Here is a 27,990-nt window from a genome sequence, read left to right as displayed (position 1 = left end):
TCACGCCGATTGTTCGGAAGCCCAGAGAAACACATGCTTTAATAATCAGAATCATAATTCAATATTCTTTTTCTTTTTTGTTTTTTTTTTTTCTAAAAAAAAAAAAAAGCATGGAAATGCTGGGCAACAGTGTTGAAATTGCACTCCTGTACAGGTAGAGAATATAAATAAATCAAATAAATACATCCCACTGGAAAATAACCATCAAGTCTACAAAAAAAAAAAAGGACATGGTTAAGAACGGTGAAAACAACAAAAAAAAAAAAAGTTAGCAAGTGCTGTGTTTTTATGTACAAATTTCACATCGATCCACGAGAAACAGGGTTCTTTCCGGTCGTGACATTTCAGACTCAAAACTCAAATGCAGATCTCGGGGTCGGGGAAGTCCTGGCGTTACCTGCGCGAACCATCGGAGGAATCTGAACGTGTCTTCAGAAGCCTTACCAGATACGTAACGTTTTGCACGCCTCCAAATCTATCCGTAATTTAACAACCGTGCTCGCAGGCGGGAAACGCGGGAGCGTCGACGCTTCAAATTTTTGACCAATCGCTCAAAAACGCCAGAAAAACCATCTGCCCGAAAAGGAGAGCGAAGTTCTGGTGAAGTTCGGGGAGGGAGTGGTGGCACCGCGCTTCACGTACCGCACAACCTCCCGCCCCCTTGATTGCTTTCTCGGTAAAGACGGTAAGATATTCACATTTTCGCATTTGAATAAAATCAATGCGGCGGTCGAAACGACAGTTGGTCATTCAAAGCCTTAATTACACTGACATCTCCGTTCGCTCCGACCGCTTTCAACGTTCGGCGACGGCTGGATTCTTAAGTTTCCGTCACCCGATGTTCGGCCAGAGCAAACTGGAGGTGGAGGAACATCTCACGCTGATAGGAATCAGGCGGTTCTTTCAAAAAACGCAAACATGACTGACTCCGACGGTCGGTTTCCAAATGCAGAACAGGAGAATCTCATGTCCAGAGTTGATTCAAACAACTTCAACTCAAAGTTCTTCTTTGCAGCGTTTCAATAACAGAAATGCCGTTGGAAGAAAGAGAAATATCTTCTCTGGAGTCACGATGTGATGTTTTTGTTTAAACTACAGGTTAGACTGTGTTTCTATTGCCACTTTGTTTTCAAATAAACTCCTTTTCCCTTATGAAAGTTAATATACCTAAAGAAAACGGTGGATCCAGTCCGATTGCGGCTAACATCGGGGCGAAACTGTAGCGAAAGCCCTAGCGGCTTCTGGAGAGCGGGGCAGCCGAGATGAACGTCTCTGGTTAGCAGTCACGACTTCTCCATGTTTTGTTTCCGCGGTGATGAAGCAACACGGCATGCACCCAACCAAATACACAATATAATGTAACTCCATGGTGGAGACACTCAGAACAGCAGCTAGCATGCTAATTGCAGCAGCTAACACAATAATGACAGCATCTAAGCTAATGATTCAGCCACTGACACGCTAACAAAGGTGGCTTTGTCTTTCGACACTGAAAACATGAAGTTCGACGACGCCAGAAGTTGCTAAAAAGTGACATCAGAGGCTGAAAAAAGAGCATTTGATTCGCGACAAACACTTGCAAACACTAATGCTATCATGTGAGATGGCGGCTAACAAACAGAATAACAGCAGGTAACGGTGGATAGAACAGCTACACACCGGTAAGAACGGCTAGCGATACACTGTTAAAAGTTGCTAACACTGAAAATGCTGGTTGACAGTCTGGTAACAGAGTTAGCGCACTCTCAAAACCTTGCTCGCGCTTTTAAAACAGCAGCAAGTACTGGTTCTGTTTTGGGGAGGATCACGATTTCCCTTTTTCAAAATTGACGAGGCTTGATGATGTCGATTGTCCCGCGACCGGAGCTCCGGGTTAACAACGTCAACACGTTAGCGATAGATTTAGCAGCCCCACCTCATCTTCCAGGCTGCAGCTGGAAAATCAGTTTGACAGGTATGTTTACACAAAAGCGAAACATCTCTAAGAGGATTTCAAGCCCTCACTGGTTGCAATTTTTAATTTTGAGCCAGAAAAGGATTTCAGATTAACATCCACTGAATACTGAAAATAGCACAGAGGACACAGAAGCTGCTTTGCGTTTGTGTAAAACGCAGATTTATCCCAATATCAGACGAAAAGTCAAATCACCCTACACTCATCGTATCGAATATTTTGGGGGTGTTTTCAAAATTGTAACTCATTTCCTTGCTTCTCTTATGCAGATATATCGATAACAACATCGTACAAGTTGAATGTTTTTCAGTTTGGGCAAGCACCAAGCAGCCTGCACGTTGCTGCGTCGCATACGTCTAAATCGGGGATTTCAAGGAAAAAACTAGAATGAAGAAAATAATAATCTGTGTCTTTCAACCGTTTGAGCTGAATCTCTACCAACTCCCCATTACATGAACATTTTGGGAAACAAAGACTTATTGTTGCCTCCGTGTCGACATGCTAGCGTTTGAAAAGTTGTTCCCTTGTTGCCTCGTAAATAATTCTTTCAAAAAAAAAAGGAGAAGAGAGAATTCATGCATTACTAAAATTGGCGTCACGACTGAGTAATATCAGCTTTATTGTCTAGCAGATACTTGTGTCGGAAATGGAAGCGTCTTGTCTGAACACACGATGGAAAGAAAATCTTTTCCGTCGCTCACCAGGCTCAACAATTCAAACTTTCGGCATGATACCGAGAGAGTAAAAGGGATTGTATTTTCATGAGAATGGTTCTAGCCCTGGTGTGTTTTGAAAGAATGAGGTGTCAGTGTAAATATGGCTTTTTTTTTTCCGCCGTCGGCCGGAATCCAACCCACCGAATCCCACCCTGCTCGTCCTTTGGCGATGGTTTAAACCCCTCGTACCCGACGGCTTATGGGGGATCCGTCCATCACCCCCCCTCCCATCGCTGAGCGGGAGTCAAGGCACCCGTTAAAGCAGAAACCCCTGGAGCAGTTTGACACTCGAGGAGACGTATCGTCCAGCACCGAGAGAGACGAAGGGCCCACGTCAGAAGGCAGGTTTGTGGTCCAAATGGCACAGAAAGCAAGTAAAAACAACCCCAGTTTTACCCTTTAGAGCTCCAGCTTCCCCCCCCCGTCCCTCCATGCTGCCTGAGGCGGGTTCGCAACTTGGATCCCTGATCTGGTTTGACTTGAGACTTGACCCTGGAGTAGGTAGCTGTCGTGTGTGTGTGTGTGTGCGTGTGTGTGTGTGCGTGCATTTGTGCGTTTGTATTTACTTAGACGGTGACTGATGGCTCCGCTGATTTCAATTAGTAAAAAGTTAACATCTTTTGCATCAGATCCAGTCTTGAATACATACAAGGGTGCAACCGAATCCAGACTGTTCCGACCCAGAGTCTTTGCATGTGGTGAGACTGCAGTTTCTCCCTGGCGAGTGGCGTCTTCAGACCCGTAGCGAAGGACCAGCGGTGCCGGAGAGGGGCGCTGTTGAGCCACAGTCGTAGCCCAGATCGACCACAGAGTGAGGCCCGCCGACCAGCCGCCCCGGGAAAGGCTGTGCCTGGATCTGCCGGTCTCGGAAACTCTGGATGTAGCTCTGGATGGAAGAGAAAAAACAAGTTACTTGATACCCTTGAATAACAGTGATCCATATGTCAAGGAAACATGCTATCATATTGGTTCTGTGTAAAGGCTAACAATAACAACAAGCTGCTACAGATGCTAACTCTCCAAAAAAGGTGTTGCGCACTTTAGACAGGAGCTAATATACCACTAGCAGTGGCTAGCGGGAATAAAACTGGCTAACACACTTAAAATAGATAATAGCACTCAAATAAAAGGTGCTAGCACATGTAAAAGTGGAGCTAATTAGCCAACGGCACTGGCTAGCACTGATGACACAAGCTAGCATATGAACAAATGATGCGAAAAGGGGATAATAAACTTACAAATGTAGCAAAAACACCGACAATCCCCTGATATTGATAAAAGAGGCTGATAAACTAATAACATGCTAACATACAAATGAAATAGACTGGCACACATAAAACAGCTGCTAGTAAACCACCAACAGTGGCTAGCATGAATAAAACAGGCTAACACAGATACCAACGCTCAAAGGCTAGCATACTTAAAAGAGTAGCTAATAAACCAAGTCATTCAGAGTTGACAGGAAAACATATCTTTCACTGATCCTGAGAAAATAATTGCATCATAAAAAATCCTTCTATTTCAGAGAAAGATTCTCTGAAAGATTACGCTGCATTTGCCCGGCACAATATAAGTTACTCAGTTGGCGTGACACAGATCCATGAGTCTGAACATACGGGAAAACAGCAAGAAAATCGGATTTTCTACTACGTCTTGCTGCTGAAGAAAATAGTAACAGTGCACCACAGGACGGTGCTTTTAAAAGTAACAACGACGTAAGTATGACTTGACCTCCACTGCATCCGCTGAGACTTGCAAGCTATTTGTTTACTACCAGTCTGGATTGCACTGGTCGTAAAAGGTCGGATTGTCTTAAAATAAAGAAGTCAAACGGATGCATTGACCATAAACTACATTTCCTACAGTTCATGCCGATCATGTTATCCGCCAAGTGATGGCGTTCTGCCATTAGATCACAGTGTATCAACAACATGCCGTTTTCAACAAGTGGAATTGAGAAATACAAATGATCCCTAAATGTTCAAGAAGAGAAAAGTTGATGCAGATGGAAGGATGTTTCAAGAAAGATGGGAAGGAGCATACATGTCTTGTGCTTCAAGGAGAAAAAACAGTATGACTTTTAGTGTTATGAGGCAGCGTTGGTTGTCGAAGAGTACAATCCACATCTCCGTTTTGACACCAAACACGGCGCTAAGTATGCTAAAGCTAGCCTTCGGGAAAAACAACAAATTGTCAAAGAATTAAAAGCCAAACTGAGATGGCAGCAGAATGTGTTCGCAAAAGCCGCATCCAAAAACACCGTAGCGCTGAAAGCTAGCTTTGGAACAGAGCAACTCGTAAACATCATTATTTTTCACATTTATGCAAATGCATATGTAACATTTTTGATTTGAACGGGTCTTAAATTCAGGGTTATTTAACACTAAGGAATAGTGACATTTATCTTACATTAGCTTACATTACCATTGCATGTGGCCCTTTGAATGCTGATGTGGCCCAACACTGCTGCCTTGGACTGTACATGCAGCCATCAAGCATCAAAACTTTTTCACTTGTTCCACTTTATATTGTTTAGAAAAACACATTTCACTCTGCCGTTGCAATGCGTTCTAGGAAGCTGCTGTCTTGGTTCAATGTCCTCCGTTCAGCCTTTTCAATTTGGACCCGAGTGCATCGACGGAGAGAACAACGGTGAAGAAATCACTGCAAGAGCACTTGAAATCGAGGGAGATCCGATAGATGAAGAGGAGAAAGTTGGCCGAATTCGCTGGCGTTTGTGGAGCTCGATAACTCGTTTGCTTTCTGTCAGCGTCTGTTCGAGGGAAGCATTGCAATCAAAAAGTTCCAGTACTAGAGTCGCGCATTACTTAGAATCAAATGGTCAGGGGTGGGACTAGATTAAAACCATTAATTAAATCAATGAGAGGCTTTGTAATGACTAAGTGAAACCAATCCCTTTTAATCCTGTTTCAATATTTGACACGAGAACGAAAACCTATTTTAGTTTTTAGTTTGGAACGCAGACCGATAGAAGAGCACAGAAAAGACATCTGTGTCTCTTCAAGATGACCTTTTTGATATCTTTTATACAGATGTCAGGTTTGCAGCTTCACCCGCAGCAAAGTTAACGCTACTGATCTGCGCGCTCCAACAAATCTGCTATTACCGACTCCAAAATTACAGAATTCCATCAGGAAGAATTGAATATTTTAAATTTCCCCTCAACCAACATGGTTTCATCTGCCTGTTAGCTCCTAGCAGCTGTTAGCTCCTTTAGTAGCTGTTAGTACTGTTAGCTCCTCGCAGCTGTTAGCTCCTTTAGTAGCTGTTAGTACTTTTAGCTCCAAGCAGCGGTTAGCTCTTTTAGTAGCTGTTAGTACTGTCAGCTGCTTTAGTAGCTGTAAGCTCCTTTAGTAGCTATTCATACTATTAGCTCCTAGCAGCTGTTAGCTCTTTAAGTAGTTGTTAGTACTGTCAGCTCCTTTAGTAGCTATTCATACTGTTAGCTCCTAGCAGCTGTTAGCTCCTTTAGTAGCTGTTAGCACTGTTCCCTCTAAGTGGTGCGTTTGCGCAATTGTGCACTGTTCCAGCATTCTCTGCGCACAACAAAGCTGAACTGTAGATGAACTAAACAGATTTATTTACAGTTCAGCTTGAATTTTATTTTGTGCACAGCATCGATCGCGCAAACGTACAGCTTAGAGGTAACAATGGCTGTTAGCAGCTCCTTTAATAGCTGTTAGTACTGTTAGCTCCTAGCAGCTGTTAGCTCCTTTAGTAGCTGTTAGTACTGTCAGCTCCTAGCAGCGGTTAGCTCCTTTAGTAGCTGTTAGTACTTTTAGCTCCAAGCAGCTGTTAGCTCCTTTAGTAGCTGTAAGTACTGTTAGCTCCGAGCAGCTGTTAGCTCCTTTAGTAGCTCGTAGTTCTGTTAGCCCCTAGTAGCTGTTAGCTCCTTTGGTAGCTGTTAGCACTGTTCCCTCTAAGCCGCGCATTTGTGCAGTCGTGCACTGTTCCAGCATTCTCCGCGCACAACATAGCTGAACTGTAAATAAATTTAACGCGTTTATTTTATTTACAGTTCATCTTGAGTTTTATTTTGTGCGCAGCATAGATTTGCGCAAACGTGCGGCTTAGAGGGAACAGTGGCTGTTAGTACTGTTAGCTTCTAGCAGCTGCTAGCTCTTTTTGTAGCAGTAAGTACTGTTAGCTCTGGGCAGCTGTTAGCACCTTTTAGTAGCTCTTAGTTCTGTTAGCTCCTAGCAGCTGTTAGCTCCTTTTAGTAGCTCTTAGTTCTGTTAGCTCCTAGCAACTGAGGTCAACAAAATCCCTCAACGGCTTCATGAAAGACGTGTCAACAGCAACAGCATAAACGCAGGTTCTTGAGACATTGTGTTTGTCCACAAGCTGCCGATTCCATCTCCCGTCTTTTTCATCATTCTAGTATCGAGGCAAACCAATTCATGTCATCCGCCCAGAACGAAACGAATTGGGTTCAAAAATGTAAAAATATAACTTTTTTTCTCAAATTAACAAATTGCATATTAATCAAATAGGGTAATAAAACCATATTAAGGCCGACAAGTGCAAAAGTTAGGGCTTCCTCTACAAACTATTATACAACGAGGTTCTATTTTTCCAAAGGCTGTGCAAAAAATGTGCCGAAAAGATCGTCCGGCTCACCGGCGACAGGACGTCGGTGTCGTAGCGGCGGATGGGGTTGGGTTTGCGTCGGTAGGCGGGTTCGGGCAGCTGCTTGGCCTGGTGGTGCTGGTGAGACGACGAGCCGTGCTGCTGCTTCTTCTTCTTCTTGTTTCGGTAGCGGTCGTCCCGCTGACGGATGCGCATCACCTGCATCCTCCTCTGCTGCCGACTGATGATCACTGAAGGAGGAGGACACGCGTCCATCTACATGTTTCACACATGTTGAATTTTCATGCACGGTTCTTGTCTATTTATTGGATTTTCTTTTACCAGCTTCTTTTAAAATAGAGAGTGTCCTACAGTTTTAAAGTGACTCATGCTAATTCATTTACCGTAATTTCCGGATTATAAGCCGCTACATTTTTCGCACGCTTCTGTTTAAACAACGATGCGGTGAATTTATGGATCTTTTTTTTTAGGCTAACGAGCTTCACGTCGCCAAAAACATTTAGCCTCGTAACATCGGACCGATGAAATGAGCGCAAAATTCTGAGACCGCTCAATTCCGACACAGAAGAAGCTAGACAGAGATAAAAATAGATGGACGGTTGGACCTTTTTTGTGTTATTTATTATTCATTTTTTCCCATCAGCCGTGTTAACAACCACTGTTCAGAAAAAAAAGTATTTCCAGTTTCTATTTGTGGACGTTAGATTCAAAGATTCAATATTCAAAAGCTTTATTGTCAATGTCCAGTGCCACGAATTTATTGTAAAAAAATAAAGTCTGCATTTGGCCGTCGGGCAAACACATTATCGAATGTTATTGCTATCGATATGTGTTAAATTACAAGTTAAAAATAATTTTCTGTGGACGCCTACGGCTTATATATGCACACATACATTTATTTAGTTATTTTTCGCCGGTGCGGCTTATATTCAGGTGCGCTCAATAGTCCAGAAATTGCAGTAATTCAGCTCTCAATTCTTTGCTTGATAATGAATGAATGAACAAATAAACATGAAGCATTTTTAAGCTGAATTTGAAGCTAAAATGATGGCGTCGACTAAAATTTGCGCGTCCATCGTTGCACGAATGTTCGTGACACTAACCCTTGGTGTGCGAGTAGCCCTCGGCGGTCACCTTCCACTGCACCATGACGCCGAGCAGGGTGAGGGCGGGCCAAACCCCGAGCACCACCCACGTCATCCAGCACACCGGCTTTCCCGGCGCCGCCTTCATACGCTCGTACACGTAGAGCACCAGGGCGAAGAGCTCCACAAAGTAGTCCAGAGCCACGGTGATGACGGCGGCGCCGAAGACGGCGGTGGACAGCGTGGTGAAAAGTCGCTGCCACTGCAGGGTGAGCACGGCGAAGAGCATGCCCAGGCCAAGCAGCACGCCAAGGGGCACCCAGACGGAGCGCGGCGGGCTGTCGGAAAGCTCCTCCATGCCCACCAGGGTGGCCACGGCCACCAGCAGGCCCAGAAGCAGCCCCACCATGAAGAGCCCCACGCTGCGGACCAGCATGGTGACCAGGCCGCAGAGCGTGCCGATGCCCAGGCCGATGCCCACCGACGCCTCCACGCTCAGCTGGGTGTCCAGCACGCGCTCCTTGTAGCACAGCATGAAGATGACCACCGAACCGAACATCAGCCCCGTCAGGAACATCACCGCCTTGAAGCAGCGGTAACCTGTGGGACATGGAACATCTCACGTCACGTACATTCAACAAATAGATTTTCTCCTCACACATTCACATTCACTGTCGAAGAGATAGAAGAACATCAGCCGGATGGAGGGGGAAGGTGGTGAGATGATCTACAAACACTGACAACGACCTAAAGACCAAAAGAGATGGAGGTTGCAGAGATGAAGATGTTGAGGTTCTCTTTGGAGGTGACCAGGATGAAGAGGATCAGGAATGAGTCCATCAGAGGGACGGAACATGGTAGATGTTTTGGAGAGAAGGTCGGAGATGGTTGGTCATGGACAAAGGAGGGAAAGTGAAGATATTGGGAGACGGATGCAGGAATTGGAGGTCTAGATGAAGACCAAAGAGAAGATTGATGGTGTGAGAGAGGAGGATCCAGAGAATGAGGTTAGATGGAGAAGGTGGATTCGCGGTGGAGACCCTGAAGGTAAAAGCCCAGAGGAGAAGAAGAAGATGATTTTTAGCTAATATCTTTTACACCGTGGCCTTGTTTAGGATCCATTATTAACATTAACATCATTCTCGCTAATGTAAGCAAATAACATTTGATATACAACGACTATCAAAAAGTACTCAAAAAGTATTTTTCACTGACTAGCATACTGACATATTTTTCAATTTAGAATTTCAGCAATTCTAAGTTATGCTGTATTTTGCGCACCATAAGGCGCACTGGATTATAAGGCGCATGATAAAACAAACGGTGTGTGAAGCCATACAAAACAGTCACTTCAGTCCAACTTGATTCATCTCGTTTTGTTCGCTCACAAACGGTTTGGTTTTCTCTTCTTGGCGCAGATCGTCTGCTCGCTTCCTCCACTTCCGTCCCATTGATTCATTTATGTTGAATTCTTTGGCGGCTGCTCTATTCCCATCATCTCCTGCGCGTCTGATAGTCCTCAGTAATATTCTGTTGAAGCGCAGTACGTACCGGTGTTACAAAAAGCGGTAAGCGTACTATGTACTGTTCTCTGATTGGTTGCTAGCGATAGTGGACGTCTGAAGAGAGTGTGAGGCTGAAACAATGTTGTATTCCAGCACTACATCATGAGTTATCTAACATCAACTGATATTCTTCTTCTTCTTCTTCTTCTTCTTTCGGCTTTTCCCTTCAGGTGTCGCCACAGCGAATCAACTTTTTCCATCTAACCCTATTCTCTGTATCCTCCTCTTTCACACCAACTGCCTTCATATCTTCTCTCACTACGTCCATAAATCTTCTCTTTGGTCTTCCTCCAGACCTCTTGCCTGGCAGCTCCAATTCCAGCATCCGTCTACCAATATATTCTCTATCCCTCCTCCATCTCAGTCTGGCTTCTCTGACCTTCTCTCCAAAACATCTAACATGTGCTGTTCCTCTGACAGACTCATTCATGATCCTCTCCATCCTGGTCACTCCCAAAGAGAACCATAACATCTTCATCTCTGCAACCTCTAGTTCTGCCTGCTGTCTTTTGGTTATTGTACAGTTTCTAGTCCAAACATCATCGCTGGTCTCACCACTGTCTTGTACACCTTTCCTTTCATTCTGGCCGATAGTCTTCTATGACACCATGACACTTTTCTCCACCCATTCCAACCTGCTTGGACCCGTCTCTTCACCTCTTTTCCACACTGATCCCTGATGGAGTCCCACCTCCACCGTGAACTTCTCTGTTACCCCTACAGCACACCGTACCAGGGTCTCACAGCTAGCATACATGTCCTGCACCAGTCGAACATACTTCTCTGCCACTCCAGATTTCCTCATACAATACCAGAGCTTCTCTCTTGGCATCCTGTCATATGCTTTTTCAAGGTCTACAAAAACACAATGCAGCTCCCTCTGGCCTTCCCTTTACTTCTCCATTAGCATTCTCAATGCAAATACTGCATCTATAGTACTCTTTCTAGGCATGAAGCCATACTGCTGTTCACAAATGCTAACACCGACTGACATTGCAACCCATATTCAACCGAGGACCGACTTTGACACGAAGTCCCCGTGTCAGGTGGGAACGGTCCAACAAGCAATCAAGCGGAGCGGCTTCGTCGCACTGAAACATTTTGACAGATGTTTGAGCGCAGTGAACCACATAAAATTGGCTGCAGGTTAGGAAGCACAACAAGAATTCATACGTAAGGGGCAAATTTAAGGTGCGCCTTATAGTGCGAAAAATATAGCATCCATGCTAACACTGGTTACTTTTAATAAAGCCAAGCTAAAAGACTCTGAGGTCAGAGGTCAGATGTCGGGGTTGCGAAATCATCCGACTCACCGAAGAAGCAGTAAATGATCCCGAAGAGGCAGCACATGGAGCAGACGACGGAAGGGACCACCTTGTAGCGGTCGTCGGAGTCGCCGCAGCCGTCCGGCCGCCCGGGGCTCAGCTCCAGCGTCTCCGGTGTGGTCGTCATGGCGACCAGGATAGCGAGAATGAGGAAAGCGGAGAGCCAGAGGAGGTGGAGGATGATCAGGTAGGAGGTGATGGACAAGGGAGGCTACGGAGCAACGCCATGCTGCGCGGTGTCACCTACGGGTGGAAAGAAACATTTGGTTTGAAATCGGATCAAAATGAAAAGAATGAAGAGAAACGAAGAGTCAAATCGACAAGATGTACGTGGGAAAATACCAAACTTTGTGGACAAATGAAAGTTTCTTTAAAGACTGATAATAAGTTTTGCGATATAAAAATTGCAATATAAATTTGATTCAAATGACAATCAACAAGAAATGCCTGAGTGTTAGCAAATGTTCGAGAAATGACCTTAAAATTGTCAGCAACGCCGGAAGAACTCAGAAGAAACAACCTGAAATGGACTCTAACGCAATCTAATTATGAATTAGTAATGATTACCTAACATTTGGAAAAAAGAAACATTAATGGACAAAGTGAAGTACAGTGGACCCTCGCTACGTTTTGCTTTTTTTTTGCAGCATTTGAATTTTTTTTCCGTGATGAAATAGCCATATCCAGCTGAAGAAGAAAAAAAAAAACAGTAAAAAAATCGTAAAATTAAACTAAAATTTATTTTCAACCAGAAAAAAGAGCAACTGCCGAGAACCATGTTTCTGAAGAAAACGACACCAGTAAAGCTGAAGGCGTCTGCGTAGGTTCCTTTCGGGGTTATACAGTAAACCCTTGTTTTTCGCGGGGGTTACGTTCCAAAAAGAACCCGTGATCGGCAAAATCCGTGAAGTAGAAACCTTTATTTTTTTTTTTTACAATTATTATACAATTAAATACTCTATTATACATTGAAAAGACAGAACAAACTATTTTACAGGCTCAAACATTTGTTTCACAAATAAAAGTACTGTACTTTAGAAATGTGTTTTTTTCAACAAATAACTTCTGTACTGTACTGTCAAATAATAATTTCAATCATCAATGTGAACAGAAGGCTTCAAATTGCAGAGATTAGCTCCGCCCACTGCGACCTGAGTAATTGGATTAAACGGGAGAAAATTAAAAATGATTATGAAAAAAATTGCAGACAGTTGCAACCCTTTTTGGATCCTCATTAAAACTTCTTGCTGCCGTCGTCCTTATGTTTTTTTCTTCCTTCTTTATGGAACGAAGGAAGATTCATTCATTCCGTAATGCCGACCTACAGCCGCATAGCTTTTAGCTTCCCTTAGCATGTCCAGAAGTTTAACTTTATCTGCCATAGATAGCATCTTCCGCTGCCTTTTGGACCCTTTTGTCGCTCCAGAGCGTTTTGTCAACATTATGGGTTTTAGAGAAATTGCAAGAGAATTTGCACGTCCGTCATGTAAATTCGGCAAGCTGTTTTACGTACGTGTACATATTAAACTGCAACGTTATTGACGCACAGGTAGAGAAGAAGCGGAGTGACTTTTTAGCCAATCAGAACGCAGAACACAATGCACGATGCTAATCCGTGAAGTAGCGAAACCGTGAAAAGTAAACCGCGTTATAGCGAGGGATCACTGTAAATCTGTAAATACCATCAAAATGATCACGTCTACACTTTGCGCAAATTCACTTTTTGCAGGGGGGGGGTCTTAGAACGTAACTCTGGTGAAAAGTGAGAGTTCACTGCATTTACTTTTTGAAACTCAAATAGACAAATGACTTGTTTCAAAGCTAATAAATTGGGAAAAACCAGCAAAGCCACGATGTTTAAATCCCTTCTCTATTAAATACAAGTATTTCAAAGTGTATCATCCCACCTACTTAACACACGAGAGGTCGGATGACTTTTAAGCCGGGATGTATTAATAATCCTGTTGGAGATTACGCTTAATAATCACATTTAACATATATAATGACTTCATTAGTGTTTCCCGGCGGCGGGACAAGAAAGATACCATTATTTTCAAATGGTCTGGTTTCTTCCCGATGGTGACCGAGTGACCCAGATGTGACCCAGATGTGACCCAGATGTGACCCAGATGTGACCCACTTAACGCCCATTATCTCTGACACTCGCTGCCTGGGTGAACATCCAAACTCCGTTTTATCACGTGATCCCGACTTAACGGGACGGAAAAACCAGCGGCGTGATGATCCAAAAGGATCAACCGCTCCCTCATCAGCCGGTTAATAAGGCGGCGTCTTACACACACACACACACACACACACTCACACACACGTGCGCAGAGCTCCATCGTTCCAGCATCGACCGGAACATCTGATGTTTCTGCAGATCAGAACTCTGGCTTGAAAGGAATCCAAGCTAAAGCGGGGGAAATAACTTAAACATCTTCTTGTATTTGTGTTGTCAGCAGGGCACAGACACGGTTTAGACCTCGGTGTTTATTTTTTTTTTATTTTTTGACGCGGGTTAGTAAAACATTTAGCCTCCTCACGTCAGACCGATGAAACTAGCGCGAAATTCTGGTGCCGTTTAATTCCGACACCAAAAAAGACGACGTTAACGGAGGGAGACCAAGATAGCCGTCAGCTGGAGGATAGAAAATGGATGGAATGTGTTATTTATTATTAGTCTTTTTCATCAGCTGTGTCACAGCCAGTGTTTGGAGAAAAAAAAAACATTTCCAATATGTATTTGTGAATGCTACTGCTATGGAATTAATTAAATATGTGTAAATATCTCATGTAACAACGTTGACACCTGCGGCTTATAGACATGTTTGGCCTTTATATGCACACATATATTTAATTAGGTATTATTAGCCAGTGTGGGTAGTCAAGAAATTATGGAACCTAAATCTAAAAAAAAAAAAAAAAAAAAATCTTAAAATACCAGTACTATTACATTTTTCTGATATTCAGGGTTTAGGATTTCCAGTTAACCAGCATGTTTTTGGACTGTGAGAGGAAACTAAAAGCACTAACCCTCTGTGCCGCTACCATTTCATTATAAAAGTGGGCAAATAGGTCACTTGAAAGTGAACCCAAAAAATTTGAAAATGAGTGCATAAATGCAATGAATACACACACACATTTATATATATATATATATATATATATATATATATATATATATATATATATATATATATATATATATATATATATATTTAATTTAATAATATATATTTTAATTTTAAAGTATATTATATATATTTTTAGCCGGTGTGGCTTATATACAGGAGCGCTCAATAGTCTAGAAATGATGTTAAAAGTGAATGACATAATAATTGAATAACAACGTCTGGAATAACAAAAACGTATGTCAAAAGTCAATAATGAATAAGATCTTATTTGGGATAAATTTGCCGGCTAGTTAAAAATGTGAATAGATTTAGACATCTAGACTTTAGACTTCCAGAACTCGGATTGAAGCAAACTTTATAACTTACAACGCAATTAATTGTGGTGTCTGAAGGTAAAATTTGGGTATGTAAAAATAAAAACATAAAAAAATGAATTAAATAAAAACACAGAAATGTGATAAAAAATAACAATAAACAAAGAAATAGAAATTCAATTTGAATAAATAATAAATAAATAAAATAAAAAAAGAGAAATAAAAAAAAAAAAAACAAAGTACAGACATTAGTTTGTTAGATAAGAGCTGAACTGAAAGGGTCGTGCCTGTTCATCCCTCCCGTTCCACGCCTCCTCCGACTCCTCGCTCGTTCCACTTCACCTCGCCGCTGCAGGATTGTGGGTCGGAGCTGTTTATATAACCGGAGCTGGTCTCCGAATTGACCCAGATGCTCGCCCTGAACCGGGTTAATTGCCCTCCCAGGGGTCGGGTCAGGCGCCCTGAACCGGGTTGACACGGACGCCGCGTCGGAACAAAGCCCTGCAAACTAAATCCCGGTTAATCCGGCAGCCGCTGTCCCCCGACCGTCCGTTAGCTTGTTCCCGTGACGCAAGAGGTCAGAGGTCAGGAGCGGACGCCAGATAGCGAGACATTCCAGATTAAAAATATAATAATTTATGCAAATCCATCTATTTCAAGGCAGCGGGAGAAACTGGATCACTGTTACAATGAACGGAAGAAAAATGTGCTCAACTGAAACCAAATGCGTTTAAAAAGGAACTAATCCGAACAACTGAAAATCGTAATATCGGCGCTAACCCCGCCGCGTATTATATTTAGCAAAAATCCGAAACACGTGGCGACAAGCTGATCTCGTTCAATCCGACCTCAATCGATGAAAAAAGCGATATGAGTTGCAAAAAAAAAACAAAACGCAACATGGATCTGCAAATAAGGATCCGCGCCGAGCAAATTAAGTTTATTATACTCGCATTTTATCATCCAGAAGATGGAGAAAGTCCCGCTTTCATTCCTCGGACGGCCCCCGACGGAAATCTTCTTCAACCAAATGGGCCGCGACTCACTAACATTCAATCTGATTTGAATCGGTGTGAAGACAGTGGGTATTTTACGTTGTTCCTGAAAGCCAGGAGAGTTCGGACCTCCTCGTCGGCCCGTTTCTCGCCGGTTCTGTCCTATTTCTTGCAACGACCGGTGAACGCAATTGTTTTTTGTTTTTTAATGTCGAAGTATCTGGTCATGGTCGCGGCTCATGAGCACCACCAATCACCAAGAACCATACAAGTTCCTGTGGAACCCTGCCTCGGAGCGAGAGCCAAAATGGCGGATCTATGCCGTCCAAAATGGACAGTTTCCTGAAAAGGTTTAGCTAAGCTAAAGTTAAGCAGCTAATGGCCCCGGATATAGCAAGACTGATTAGCGCCTGCTAGTCGCAGTTAAAGCTAACAACACTGAAAATAAAAGAGACCGAATCGGATTCTGATACAAAATTGGATAAAAAACAAAAAATTTTATGAATCAAATGGAGATACAAGTGGAGATGTAAGTTTATCGCCCGTTTCGATATGCAACTTTAGGTTCCTGAACACTTTAATTGATTGGTGACAGGATTGGAAACAAGAGTGAAGCCAATGTCCCCGTATGAGGACGTCTTTCTGGAAAAATGACATCACGTTGTCGCTATAAACGTAGCTCTGCTGATTTGGCACGAAATGGAATAAAATCTCAATTCTGGATTATTAGAAGCTAATGCCCAGATTGGCAAATTTTAAATATGCAAAATCGAAATAAAAGAATGAATGCATAAAAATAATACATGTGAATAAATATTATTAATCGCTATCATTAGCATCAGATGAATCGGTGATCGGGATTTAAAATTGTAGCTTGTAAATAGTATTTCACAGTTTTACTTATTTTTAGATGCAATTATAGAAACATATTTATATCCATAGTTTGTTAATGGTTTAATGTGATTTATTCATGTAAAAGTGGCAAACATAGTTTTTTTTTTTTTTAAACGGTTCAATTAAATTTGCCACTTTTCCATGATGTTTTTACACTTTGGCTCATCAAACATTTGCTTGTCTGTAAAGTTTGATAACGTTCGTGAAAGTTTCAGACGTTTCTTTTTTTTCTTTTTCACTGAAACTGAACTAAAAGATTGTTTTCAAGTGTTTGTTCTTCATGTACTTCCACGTAAAATGATTTATGGCTGTTAGAATGGTACACAACTGCTTTTTACGAACTGAGCAGTGTGTGTGTGTGTGTGTGTGTGTGTGTGTGTGTGAAAATCATTTCCATCTAAATAGATCCCTTTTTGCAAAAGTCAGTGAGCAGAGGCTGGTGAAGAGCAGCCAAAAAAAAGTCAAATTTAAAACCATGATGCATGCATGCACACACACACACACACACACACACACACACACACACACACACACACACACACACACACAAAGTATGTACATCTTTTATCCCCACGCTCACCCAAACATGTCATTAATAATCATACTGAGGGATTACAATGTGTGTGTGTGTGTGTCTGTGTGTGTGTGTGTTTGTGTGTGTGTGCGCGCACACGTGCACTGGGGCTTTAAGCTGATTGGTCACATGGATGAAAATGTGGCGTTTGTGTTTGCAGACGGCTCATCCCTTGAAACAAACAAACAAACAAATAAATAAATACAGATAAACTCTTCTTCTTCTGCGCGTTCAACAACAACAACCCTCCCTCTCCCCTGCTTCCTGTCTGTTGCTATGACAACGGCAAGATGCCGGCAGACGGGCAGCTCCAGACTAAAAGCCTGGCCAATGAGAGAGCGGCTACATCTCCCGTAGCAACAGCGCAAGAACCAATGGGTGGTCCTGACGGCCCTGAATACACACGTGTGTGTGTGTGTGTGTGTGTGTGTGTGTGTGTGTGTTTCCATCATCTCGACGGACATCATATTGACTGGCAATCGTTTCCTGCGGACTGAAAGCGCCGAGAGCTCCGGGCTGTTTTGAGTTGCAGAGGTCAAGATCAGCGCCATCCCATAAACAACATGGGGATTTTCTGGTTCTGTTTACGGTTCCAACGTCATCCATCTTGGATGCAACCGAAACCTGAGCGACCTTTTGTTCCCGCAGCTGTGTTTGCTATTATTTATAAGCGGGCGGAGCTCTGATAATGAAGTACTGCAGTAAACTTTGAATTTTAATTCTAATTCTTGACTATTTTTTATTTAATCCACATTAAATCTGTGTGTGTGTGTGAGGTTTACCCATATGACATAAGGTTAGCAATGAGGAAAAAAATGATGATAAATGTGACAATAAATAAAATAAAATAAAAAAAAATATATATAATTTTTTTTTTTTGTATTTTATATAAAAAATATATATCATTTTTTTAAATTATTAAGATTTTTTTTAATTATTTTTAATTTAAATCTAATCATTCTTTTAATAGTTAAAAATTAATCTTTTGGAGCAGTATATTTTACATCGGCGACATAAGGTTAGCAATGGGGGAAAAAATGATGAGAAATGTGACAATAATTACTAGAAAAAAATAAAATAAAATAAAAATACATATTTTTTTTTATTTTATTTTTTTTATTTTATATAAAATATATATTTATATATATTTTTTAATTATTAAGATTTTTTTAATTATTTTTTATTTAAATTGAATCATTCTTTTAATAATTAAAAAATCATCTTTTGGAGCAGTATATTTTACATCGGCGAACGCACGAGCGTCTCGAGACGCGTGCCGTCTGACGGCTTCGCGGTTCGGCGAGCTCCAGACGCAGATGTTGCCGCCACTTCCTGCGATGACATCATCGCTGCGAGAGTCCTCGCCATGAATAAAGAAAAAGGGGGAGTCTATAAATACACAGGAAGCTCACAAACAAACGCCGTGTGACCCACATCGCCGCTTCCTCCCGTTCACCCGCCGTTGCCACCCCTGCTCTCTTTTATAAAAACAACCCTTTTTTGTTGTTGTTGTTTTGTGTGAAATTCAGATTTGGTGTCGTCCCACTCGCATCCTGCCTATTTTGGTTATTTTATTCTTGTCATCGCTATTGCCACTCTGTTTATGTTTATTTCCACCCTTACTTTCTTTTTTTCTCCATTCTGTTGTTCATTCTTATCCTTCTGTCTATAGATTTGTGAATATATTTTGTTTTTTCTAATTGTCTCTCTATTGTTAATATTTATTTGACACTTGTAACCGTTGCTGTTACCAAAGAATTTCCCCTATGGAAGTTTATCTTCTCGTAATTTGGTGATATGTGAGATGACACATTCAGAGCACATCTTGGAGTTGTTAGAAACCCCTCCGACGTGCATGAAAAAGCAGGAATATGTAACTTTTCGGCTGTTTCTCGCAAACACCTCTGCTCTAGGTAAGCGCCGCGGCGAAAATGAATTTCCTCGATGGAGGAGGTCAGGAGCTCCCATGACTCCTACTGGTGGAGGTGCCTGGAAGACCTCCGTCCATCAGGAGGCCACGTGGCCTCTGGAGGGATCACACATCCCATCTCTCCTGGGAACAACTCGTGGACCCCAAGGAACGGTGGGAGAATGAAAGAACATGCTTTGAACACAACCTTGCGGCTAATTTCTGGATTTTTTTGGAGGGCCGCCTAAACATTTAGCCTCGTCACATCCGACCGATGGAAGAAATGAGCGTGAAAGTCTGAGGTTGTTCGATTTCAACGGCGAAAAAGACGACTTTAACGGTTTTAGTGCGCAGGAGGAAGGCGGAGATAGACATAGGGATAGAAAATGGATGGATTGTGTTATTTATTATTCCTCTTTTTCATCAGCTGTGTTAAAGACACTGTTTTTGGAAAAAAGCATTTCCACTACGTAGTTGTGGATGTTACCGGTATATATTTGATTAAAAGTTTAAAAAGGTTTCTGGGTAAATATCTTACAACGTGGACACCTTCGGCTTCTAGACAAATATATGCACACATGGATTTATCGAGGTTGTTTTAGCCGGTGCGGCTTATATTCAGATGCGCTCAATAGTCCAGAAATGACGACTGTTTTCTTCAGACTTTGACCTTCTTCTTCTCCAACATGTCCACTAAAGTCTGCATCACTTCATCTAACTCACCGCGGAAGTTCTCCTTCTCCTCTCACTTCCATCCCACCTGTGAACACTCAGCATCACACCTTCAGTTTCCAGTTTCAGACTCATCAGTTTATCTGACACTCTTTGCACCTCCAGAACATTCCTGACAAACACCTCCTCCAAGATAAACTCCCACTCCAGTCCTCTTTCTGTCAGTGCCATGAGTGTACAACTCCAAACCTGCTCCTCAGCTCCTCGGCTTGGACGCAAAGTATCTCCACCTTCCTTCTCTGCATCATGTCAACCAACTCACGAGCATCTCCAGTCATCGTCCCGACCTTCAGAGTCCCTCCTCTCAGTTCCGGAGTCTTGATGGCGTCTACATTGGAGCGACCGAACAACTTCTGCACAAAGAGGAGAGCCACCACTTCAGGAAAGGACTCCCTGGAGGTCCACCTCCACCTGAAGGACAAGGGCCATTCTTCTGAAGACAGCAATGTCCAGAGAAGACAGATGGTTCCAGAGAAGAGTCAAAGAAGCCATCTTTGGACCAACTACTAGACCGGACCAACGATCGGACTGGACGAAAAACACAGATGACGTATACAAGAAAGGTCAGAGCCAGTTCTTTCTCAAGAAACTCAGGTCTTTCAACATCTGCAAAGCCATGCTGTGGTGTCCAGCATCATCTTCATCTTCATCATCATCTACCAGGGAGCACCACAGAAGGTCTTTCTTACCTGTGGACACCAAACTTTACAACCCCTTTCTGCAAGAACGAAACCTGATAGCAAGAAAATCAACATCATGTTTCAAGTGAATGGATGAAACGCTGGAGCCGTCCGGCAAAAATTTCCCTTCGGGATTCAAAAAGTTCTATTCTAAACAGAAAAAAACCATCTCTGAACAGAGGAGCGGGTCTCAGACGCAAACGTATGACGTCATCAATACCAAGACCGACCAGGACCGTCTGCTCCATCCAAACAACCAAGTAAGACCCAACACCAGAACCAGCCCACACGTCCCACCCAGGACATGGACTTTTCCAACCATTCCCCTCTGGCAGGAGGTTCCAGTCCATCAGGACCAAAACTGCAAAACTAGCCGCCACAAAAACAGTTCCCTCCCATCGGGAAGGAACTAAAGGAATTCTGATTCTGATGAGCCTCAGTCCATGTGATCCAACAAGTTTCACTCCTTTGTTTGTTTCGCTGAAGAAGCCTCTGGGATGAGGGCTGAACGTCTTCAAGTGAAGAAACTCAAGTCCAGTTGCCAAAACAAGAAGATTTTGACTAGAACTTCCTCCTCTCCTTCTTCTTATCTCCACTGGTACCCTGGAGGTCAGGGGTGTCATTTTGGTCAGGGGGTCACATAAGGTCGATTTGATGCCAAGGGGTAAAATCATAGCATAATTACCTAGAAGTAACACTAAGACCAAATATTTCCCTTGTTTTAGTGTAAAGGAGAACAGGTAAGTTATACAGTATATTCCATTTTTCTTGGAAAACCCTCCACGTCCACTTTTCTCTTTCTTGACAATGACATCTTGCTGATGAGGGTGTCTGGTCCAACGGAAAAGCAGACAAATTTCCACCAATAAGTAAAAATGCTATTTACAGCCCTGGACGCTGTATTGCTGCCATCTGCAGAAAGTTCACTTAGTGTTGTGCCATGTTGCTAACATGGACTAAAACATTGAGCCCGGCGCAGACAATAGAGGCAGTGCATTTTTATTTTTAAAAAGTAGTTCATGATACATGTAGATTTATTACAGGGGCTGGCGCGCCAGAACCGGCCCGCGGCCCGGACGTTTGTAGGTTATCGTCGTTAATCTGCTATGAGATTGATAGGTTGGATTAGCGTGCGGATATCTACAATGTTTATTAAGTCAGGGCTATAAATGAACAATAAAACATCGGCAGATGTTCAATTTTTTTACCTCACTGCCTCAAAACAATGCGAATTACGTCATGATAACGGAAAAACAAACGAAGCTATATAAAATGGTAAGAACACAACGATGAAAACGATCCGCGGGATTTTCTTGCAGAAGCAATACCTCAATAAAATAACAAAAAAAAAAAAAAAAAAACAGAATGAGAACCCGGTCCAGCAGCTTTCGGGTTCGGGTTTTAGAGCGAAAGCCTGACAAACGGGGGAGACGCGCACGAGTCGTGATGCGTTCAGGGTGGAAGGGAGGAGTGGGAAGAGAAGAAGAAGGGGGTTGCGGACCGAAAGCGAGGCGGATAGAGAGACAAAGAGCCCGGCGGTCAACCCACCATGTTCTGTTACGTAACGGCTTCGCGATGAATCACCTGCAGCTTCATGACTCAGGCGACATGTTCGATAACAGAGGAGAAGAAGAAGAAGGTTCTCGCGGCGGACGTCGGGTTCCCACACGGCAGGAGACACTGCGGGTTCGTATGAAACGCCAATTTCAGCCGCAATGTGGAACATGTCGCTATTAGATACGATTAAACAAAAACAAAACGTCTTAAACTTCGGGAGAAACCACTTCGATATTGATTAGTAAAAAGAGCCGGGGGGGGTCACGGACCTGCGTCTGCTGGAGCAAACCAATCAACCGATTGGCCGCCATATTGACGAGTTTATTGACCCTTAAAAATCTCACAGTGTTGGCTGGAGGGAAATTAAAAGTCTCCTGGATTTGGGGGGAATTAAAAAGAGCTGAAGATTAATTTTCAAGGGTTCCAGCTTACATGAGCTCAGTGCAATCAATAATCTGATGATGAAAAAGTGATATTTTTGACTGATAGTGAAACAATCCATGCTGATGTTTATGCACTGAAGCCATGAATGATCTCCTTGTCAATTAACTAATCAATTTTTGTTGCTCTCATGAATTTTCAGGAACTCCAATTCATTTTCCACTTATTTTTCTGTTTCTTTAAGAATTTTCTTTTTCATTTTCTATGCTATCCTTTCATTTTGGCACAACTATGATTTCAGCATTTTTATTTTGCAAAAAAAAAAAAACAACTTATTTTTCTCTTTTATTAAGAAATTTTTTCTCTTTATGAAGAATTTTCAAACATTTTCTTAATTTTTCTATTTTCTATGCTATCTTTTCATTTTAGCACAACTATGACTTCAGCATTAAAAAAAAACAAACCATCCACTTATTTTTCTCTTTTATTAAGATTTTTCCAACATTGTCTTACTTTTTTATTTTCAATGCTATCCTTTCATTTTAGCACAACTATAACTTCAGCATTTTTTTTTAAAAGAAAACACCCACTTATTCTCTTTTATTAAAATTTTTTTCTCTTTTATTAAGAATTTTCCAACATTTTCTTGTTTTTTTTTATTTTCTATGCTATCCTTTCATTTTAGCACAACTATGACTTCAGCATTTTTTTTTTTTTTTTAAAACACCCACTTATTTTTCTCTGTTATTAAGAATTTTTCCTACATTTTCTTATTTTTTATTTTCTATTACCATCATTCCACCATTCTGTCTTTCTGGCACAACTATGACTTCAGCATTTTTAAAAAAAAAAAAAACACCAACTTATTTTTCTCTGTTTTTAAGAATTTTTCCTACATTTTCTTATTTTTCATTTTCTATTACCATCATTCCACCATTCTTTCTTTCTGGCACAACTATGATTTCAGCATTATTTTTGTAAATGAACTTTACATCAATATTTTCTTCCGGCATCTGCGAAATGCACGGTTATAAATTGGTTAATTTCGTCATTACGATATAAATTCCCGGTCGCTCTACGATGCCGATCAGAGACCTGTAACGTCCTCATCTGCGGCGTCCATCTGTCCCTCAGTCTGCTGCTATGCCGTCAGACGACAGCCGGCCTTCTATGACTATCGGCTGCAGCTCCGGGCCGCCGGCGAGCTGCCATCTTCCCACCGCTCGATGCTTCCAGGAACAGGAACAAGGAGAGAATCGACCCGCCAATAACCCGCCGGCGTCCATCACCCTCCAGGTCGCCGTGGAAACGTGACCAGGGCTTTATCACGTGTCGGAGTTGGAAAAAGTGATGGGACGCCGGAAACACAAACACACACACACACACACACACAAAGAGGAAGGAAAACCTGCGCCCATCTTTGTGTGTGATATGATCCACACACACATGTAGAGGTCAAAACAACAACCACCAAGAGATTTTTTATGGATTAAAAAAAAACAAACAAAAAAAAAAACAAGATTGGGAATTAAAAATCTGATTTCTGTAGATTTCTGTCGAAAATTCCTTGTTTTGACGTTTAAATTCCAATTACCGTAATTTCCTGACTATTGGGCGCACCTCAGTATAAGCCGCACCGGCTAGCCGATCGCTATCTCGGGCTTCCTCCTGCGCGCTAAAACCGTCAAAGTCGTCTTCTTCGGTGTCGGAGTTGAACGGACTCAGAATTTCTCCGTCATTTCATCGCTCCGGTGTGACGAGGATAAATGTTTTAGCGGTGTGAAGCTCGTTAGCCCCCCCCCCCCCAAATAAAGTCCATATATTAGCCGCAGCGTTGTTTACGTGAAAAAAGTCGCGGCTAATCGTCCGAAAATTACGTTAAGTTCTCCGAAGCGTTAAGAAATCTCTTTAAACCCACATCTGCCATCCATTCCTGTGAACAGCCGGTCACTTCAGCCAAACAAACAACCAATAAAGAAAATAGAAACCTTCCAGAGATCACAATTATATAATATTGAGATCCAATATCTTCACGTTTGGGTTCAACACGGTTATAATCCTATCACAAATGTACGATTAGTCGATGATAAGTCTTACTGGGAAACAAGCCGGTCCTACGATGCCACCCGATGTCAATCAAACTCAAACCCGAAAATCCACCCCGAAGCCGGAGGTGAGGAAGAACTCCCCGAAAGGTGGGAAGTAACCGTCACCCCACGCCACTTTCACCGCCAGTCATTCTCAGCCGGGGCTTCGTCACGCCTCCTCAGACGGGAGCGGGTTACATAAGGCTGCTCCGCCGATACTAAACTGTCGTCCCATTGGACGGAATGTGGAGGATCTGCTGATGAGGGAGTCGGGAGGAGGAGGAGGTGGAGGACGTGAAGGTGTTTGCTGGACTGTTTTCAACAGAACAGACGGCTGAGGATGAGGAGCGTCATGGAGGACCGTCTACAGATTGTGACAAATCAGCACCTGAAATGGTGATATAATCATCTATATGTAATATATACAGTAGCTTATCTCGTGATAATCTGCCAGGAAATGACCTCAAAACTCACGAAAAACCGACAAACAAACAATCAAATAGAAAACAGCGATAACTTACCGAAAATGAAAAGTGAAATTCGATTAAAGAAATGGAAAATAGCGCATGAAAATAGCAGGAAATGACTTGAATGTCAAACTCGGGTTTGAATAACAACCAACATTCAATCCAGTTTCCCATGACGGGTTTAGGCTGAACAACATTTCACTTCGTCATCACTATACATACACATGAAACTTCTAGTAATGTCAGTCACACACACACACACACATGCATACACAATGTGCTCAATGACAATATTGTCCTGGTGGAATTCCAATTGAGGCACAATGGAGTGTGTGTGTGTGTGTGTGTGTGTGTGTGTGTATGTGTGCTCTCTGCAGTCTGGGGTGTCTCACCTGCAGCAGGTGGAGACTCAAGTGTTGTGTAACTGCAGACAAAGCCCTTCCCCCCTCCCCGAGCCCCCGACTCCCTCAGCTGACCCTGAGCCGCCGCCGCCGCCAGCCTGAAGCTCAGCTCGCGAATACCAATGGCGTCCGTCCGCACACACACGCTTTGACGGACTAACACAGGCAGGATCCCAAGGCCGTGTTTTCAGCTGGTAAACAACATGCCGGGAAAAGACTGTGATATCACACAGGTATCACAACTGGATAGACAAATGCGCATTAGGACTAACCTTGCAACAAAAAGATGAGACCCAAAACAGCAGGAAGGTGTTGTGAAAAAAATAGCGAGCAAAAAAAAATAATATTCCATAATATTAAATAAAGTGAGGAATCACTAAAATGAAACCCATCACAAGAGAAACAGCGCCTTAATTTTTTTTTTTTTTTTTTTTTTAAAAGGTAAGAAACGTGATGACAAACGCAGCCTGAACACTAGGAGGAACCAATTCCATCCAATCCAATAGAGGGGTCAATAATCTGTCAATAAAAAATCTGATTATTTTTTTTTTTTGCTCTATTTATATCCACAGACAGACACCGACACTGTTTAGACGTTGGTATTTGGTTGCATGTAGGTTGTGAAGTTATTTGCTTGCGTTTTATTTTGAGTCTTATAAAACTCTGATGTTGGTGTGAAGGTCCAAGGACGGCTTTCCAATGTTACACGGACGTTTTCTCAAAGTTCAATAGCCGTCAATCAAACTGTTTTTTCAACATTTGATCAACAATTTCTTGCATTACAAATATTTACTTGTTATATATTATATGTATTATCATTCTTGTCCAAGCTCTCTCTCTCTTCCTCCTCCAGGGTCTCCTTTCTTTTCCTACGTCTATTGATTCAGATTTGGAGAAATCTCCAACAAAGACTGTCTGCAAGGATCAAATGCGTTGGGAATTTATCTGAATAAAAACAAATAGCAGGACAGCGTCTATAAACCCGTTGTGAAAGTTGGACCTTCCGAGTAATATAAAGCCTAAAATAGCGAGAAATGAACCAAAACACTCACAAAAATATAAATAACCCCTCCCCTAATCGCTGCTACTGAGAATTTATGTGTCAAGTAAATGTTTATTTCAGTGTTTCTTTTAATGTCTGGAGACTGCCACCTGGAATAGCATCATTTTTGTGGCCAAAAAAAAAGTGTTTAGAAATACAATAAAATCAAATAATGTTAAACAGAATGCAATGAAACCGCAGATCAATTCATGTAGATGACATGGTGCTAAATTATGTAACGCAGCTTTTATAATTTAAGTGGTAAAGACCCCACATCTCTTCGATCAGATGGTTTTTAAATCCAGAAATTAAATGTGATATAAAGAAGATTCCCACACTGGCATTGAAAAGACCCCTTCAGGGACCGTCGGACACCTCAGACTCCGCCGCTCTCACCCTCCGGTCCTCCGGCTCCGATGGCGGCCGATGGACCGGGGAACCGGCCCGGCCCCTGACCTCAATCCCACCGACCCCCCACCCCCACCGGCTGAGCGGAGGCCTCCGGTCCCGCGTACAGCCCGAGGATTCCCGGCCGCTCCATCCGCAGGTGTCGAACACAAAAGGGACTCCCGGTCAGCGTTCACGGCCGACTCACCATCACCTCCGCCGGGAGGAGGCGCCTCGTCGGCGGGGCCGTGACGGCAGGAGGAGCCGCCGGAGCGCCGACCGCCGCCGCCGTCGTCGTCGTCCCGGAACAGAGGGTGGATTCCCGGTCGGCGCGGCGGCTCTTCACCGGGCTACACCTCCATCCCCCTCCCTTTCCCCGGATACGGGCTCGTCAGCGGGAGCGGAGCGGCCGGGTCGTCCGGGCCGGAGAGCGGACGCGGAGCCGGGAAGGAGCCGCTTCCCCGCGGGTCGGAGCCCGGATGACCCGGATGGCGGCCGCCGCGGAGAGGAGGGACCGGTCCGGACACGCGCGGCGCTGCGTGCCTTCACTTGTGACAGCGGAGGAAAAACAACACAGCGCCCCCTAGAGGCCAACACTGGGACTGCAGTCTGTAGAATCACCACATAGAGGGCAGAGTTTCTGTATCTTCACTGAGTTGGTGACATTTGAGGTGATTTTCGATTTAAAAGCATCGCCGTGCAAATTTCAAAACCAAAGGTATTCTCAGAGCATGTGCGTGTTTAGGTAATGCATCAGGTTGAAGATAGGAAGAGATAGAAGACGAAAGCCACGACGAAATGAAAGGGGGACAAGACAGTAGGGAGACCAGCGATGCTGTGTGGCCTGAAAACAGTTGCAATGACGAAAAGACAGGAGGCAGAGCTGGAGGTCGCAGGCATGAAGATGTTGAGGTTCTCTTTGGGAGTGACCAGGATGGAGAGGAGGAGGAATGAGTCCATCAGAGGGATGGCATATAGTAGATGTTTTGGAGAGAAGGTCAGCGATGGTTGGGTCATGGACAGAGGAGAGAGAGTGAAGATATTGGTAGATGGATGCAGGAATTGGAGGTCTAGATGAAGACCTAAGAGAAGATTGATGGACGTCATGAGAGGATTTGAAGGTAGTTGGTGTGAGAGAGGAGGATCCAGAGAATAAGGTTAGATGGAGAAGGTGGAT

At 43.0% G+C, this 27,990-nt stretch overlaps 1 protein-coding gene across 2 annotated transcripts; it reads right to left on the bottom strand.

Annotated features, from left to right (window-relative positions):
* Positions 1-12: 12 nt before the first annotated feature.
* Positions 13-27,674, bottom strand: tmem198ab (transmembrane protein 198ab). Of its 2 annotated transcripts, none has more exons than XM_086148575.1 (5): positions 27,022-27,674; positions 11,245-11,499; positions 8,385-8,966; positions 7,312-7,511; positions 13-3,556 (listed from the first exon to the last, which is right to left on the bottom strand). In XM_086148575.1, the coding sequence occupies exons 2-5, from the start codon at positions 11,381-11,383 to the stop codon at positions 3,404-3,406; spliced, it is 1,074 nt and encodes a 357-aa protein (XP_086004701.1). In that variant the 5' UTR covers positions 11,384-11,499; positions 27,022-27,674; the 3' UTR covers positions 13-3,403. The 2 variants fall into 2 exon arrangements, with proteins under 2 accessions (XP_086004701.1, XP_086004702.1); XM_086148576.1 differs by lacking the exon at positions 27,022-27,674 and adding an exon at positions 22,040-22,150.
* Positions 27,675-27,990: the final 316 nt, after the last annotated feature.

This window comes from Fistularia commersonii, chromosome 6 (assembly GCF_037954325.1).
Source record: "Fistularia commersonii isolate RoL2024-O1a breed Wild chromosome 6, RoL_Fcom_v1.0, whole genome shotgun sequence".
Classification (NCBI taxonomy): Eukaryota; Metazoa; Chordata; class Actinopteri; order Syngnathiformes; family Fistulariidae; genus Fistularia; species Fistularia commersonii.
Note: the sequence above shows the minus strand (reverse complement) of the source record. Positions and strands in the feature narration are given on the sequence as shown.

What these genes read in the sequence shown, in the direction of transcription:
- tmem198ab (XM_086148575.1), bottom strand. Translation starts at nt 11,383, where the DNA reads ATGACGACCACACCGGAGACGCTGGAGCTGAGCCCCGGGCGGCCGGAC. An exon ending in GATCATTTACTGCTTCTTCG is followed by an intron (nt 8,967 to 11,244) that starts GTGAGTCGGATG and finishes CATGTCCCACAG; the next exon opens with GTTACCGCTGCTTCAAGGCG. An exon ending in GGGCTACTCGCACACCAAGG is followed by an intron (nt 7,512 to 8,384) that starts GTTAGTGTCACG and finishes CTCCTCCTTCAG; the next exon opens with TGATCATCAGTCGGCAGCAG.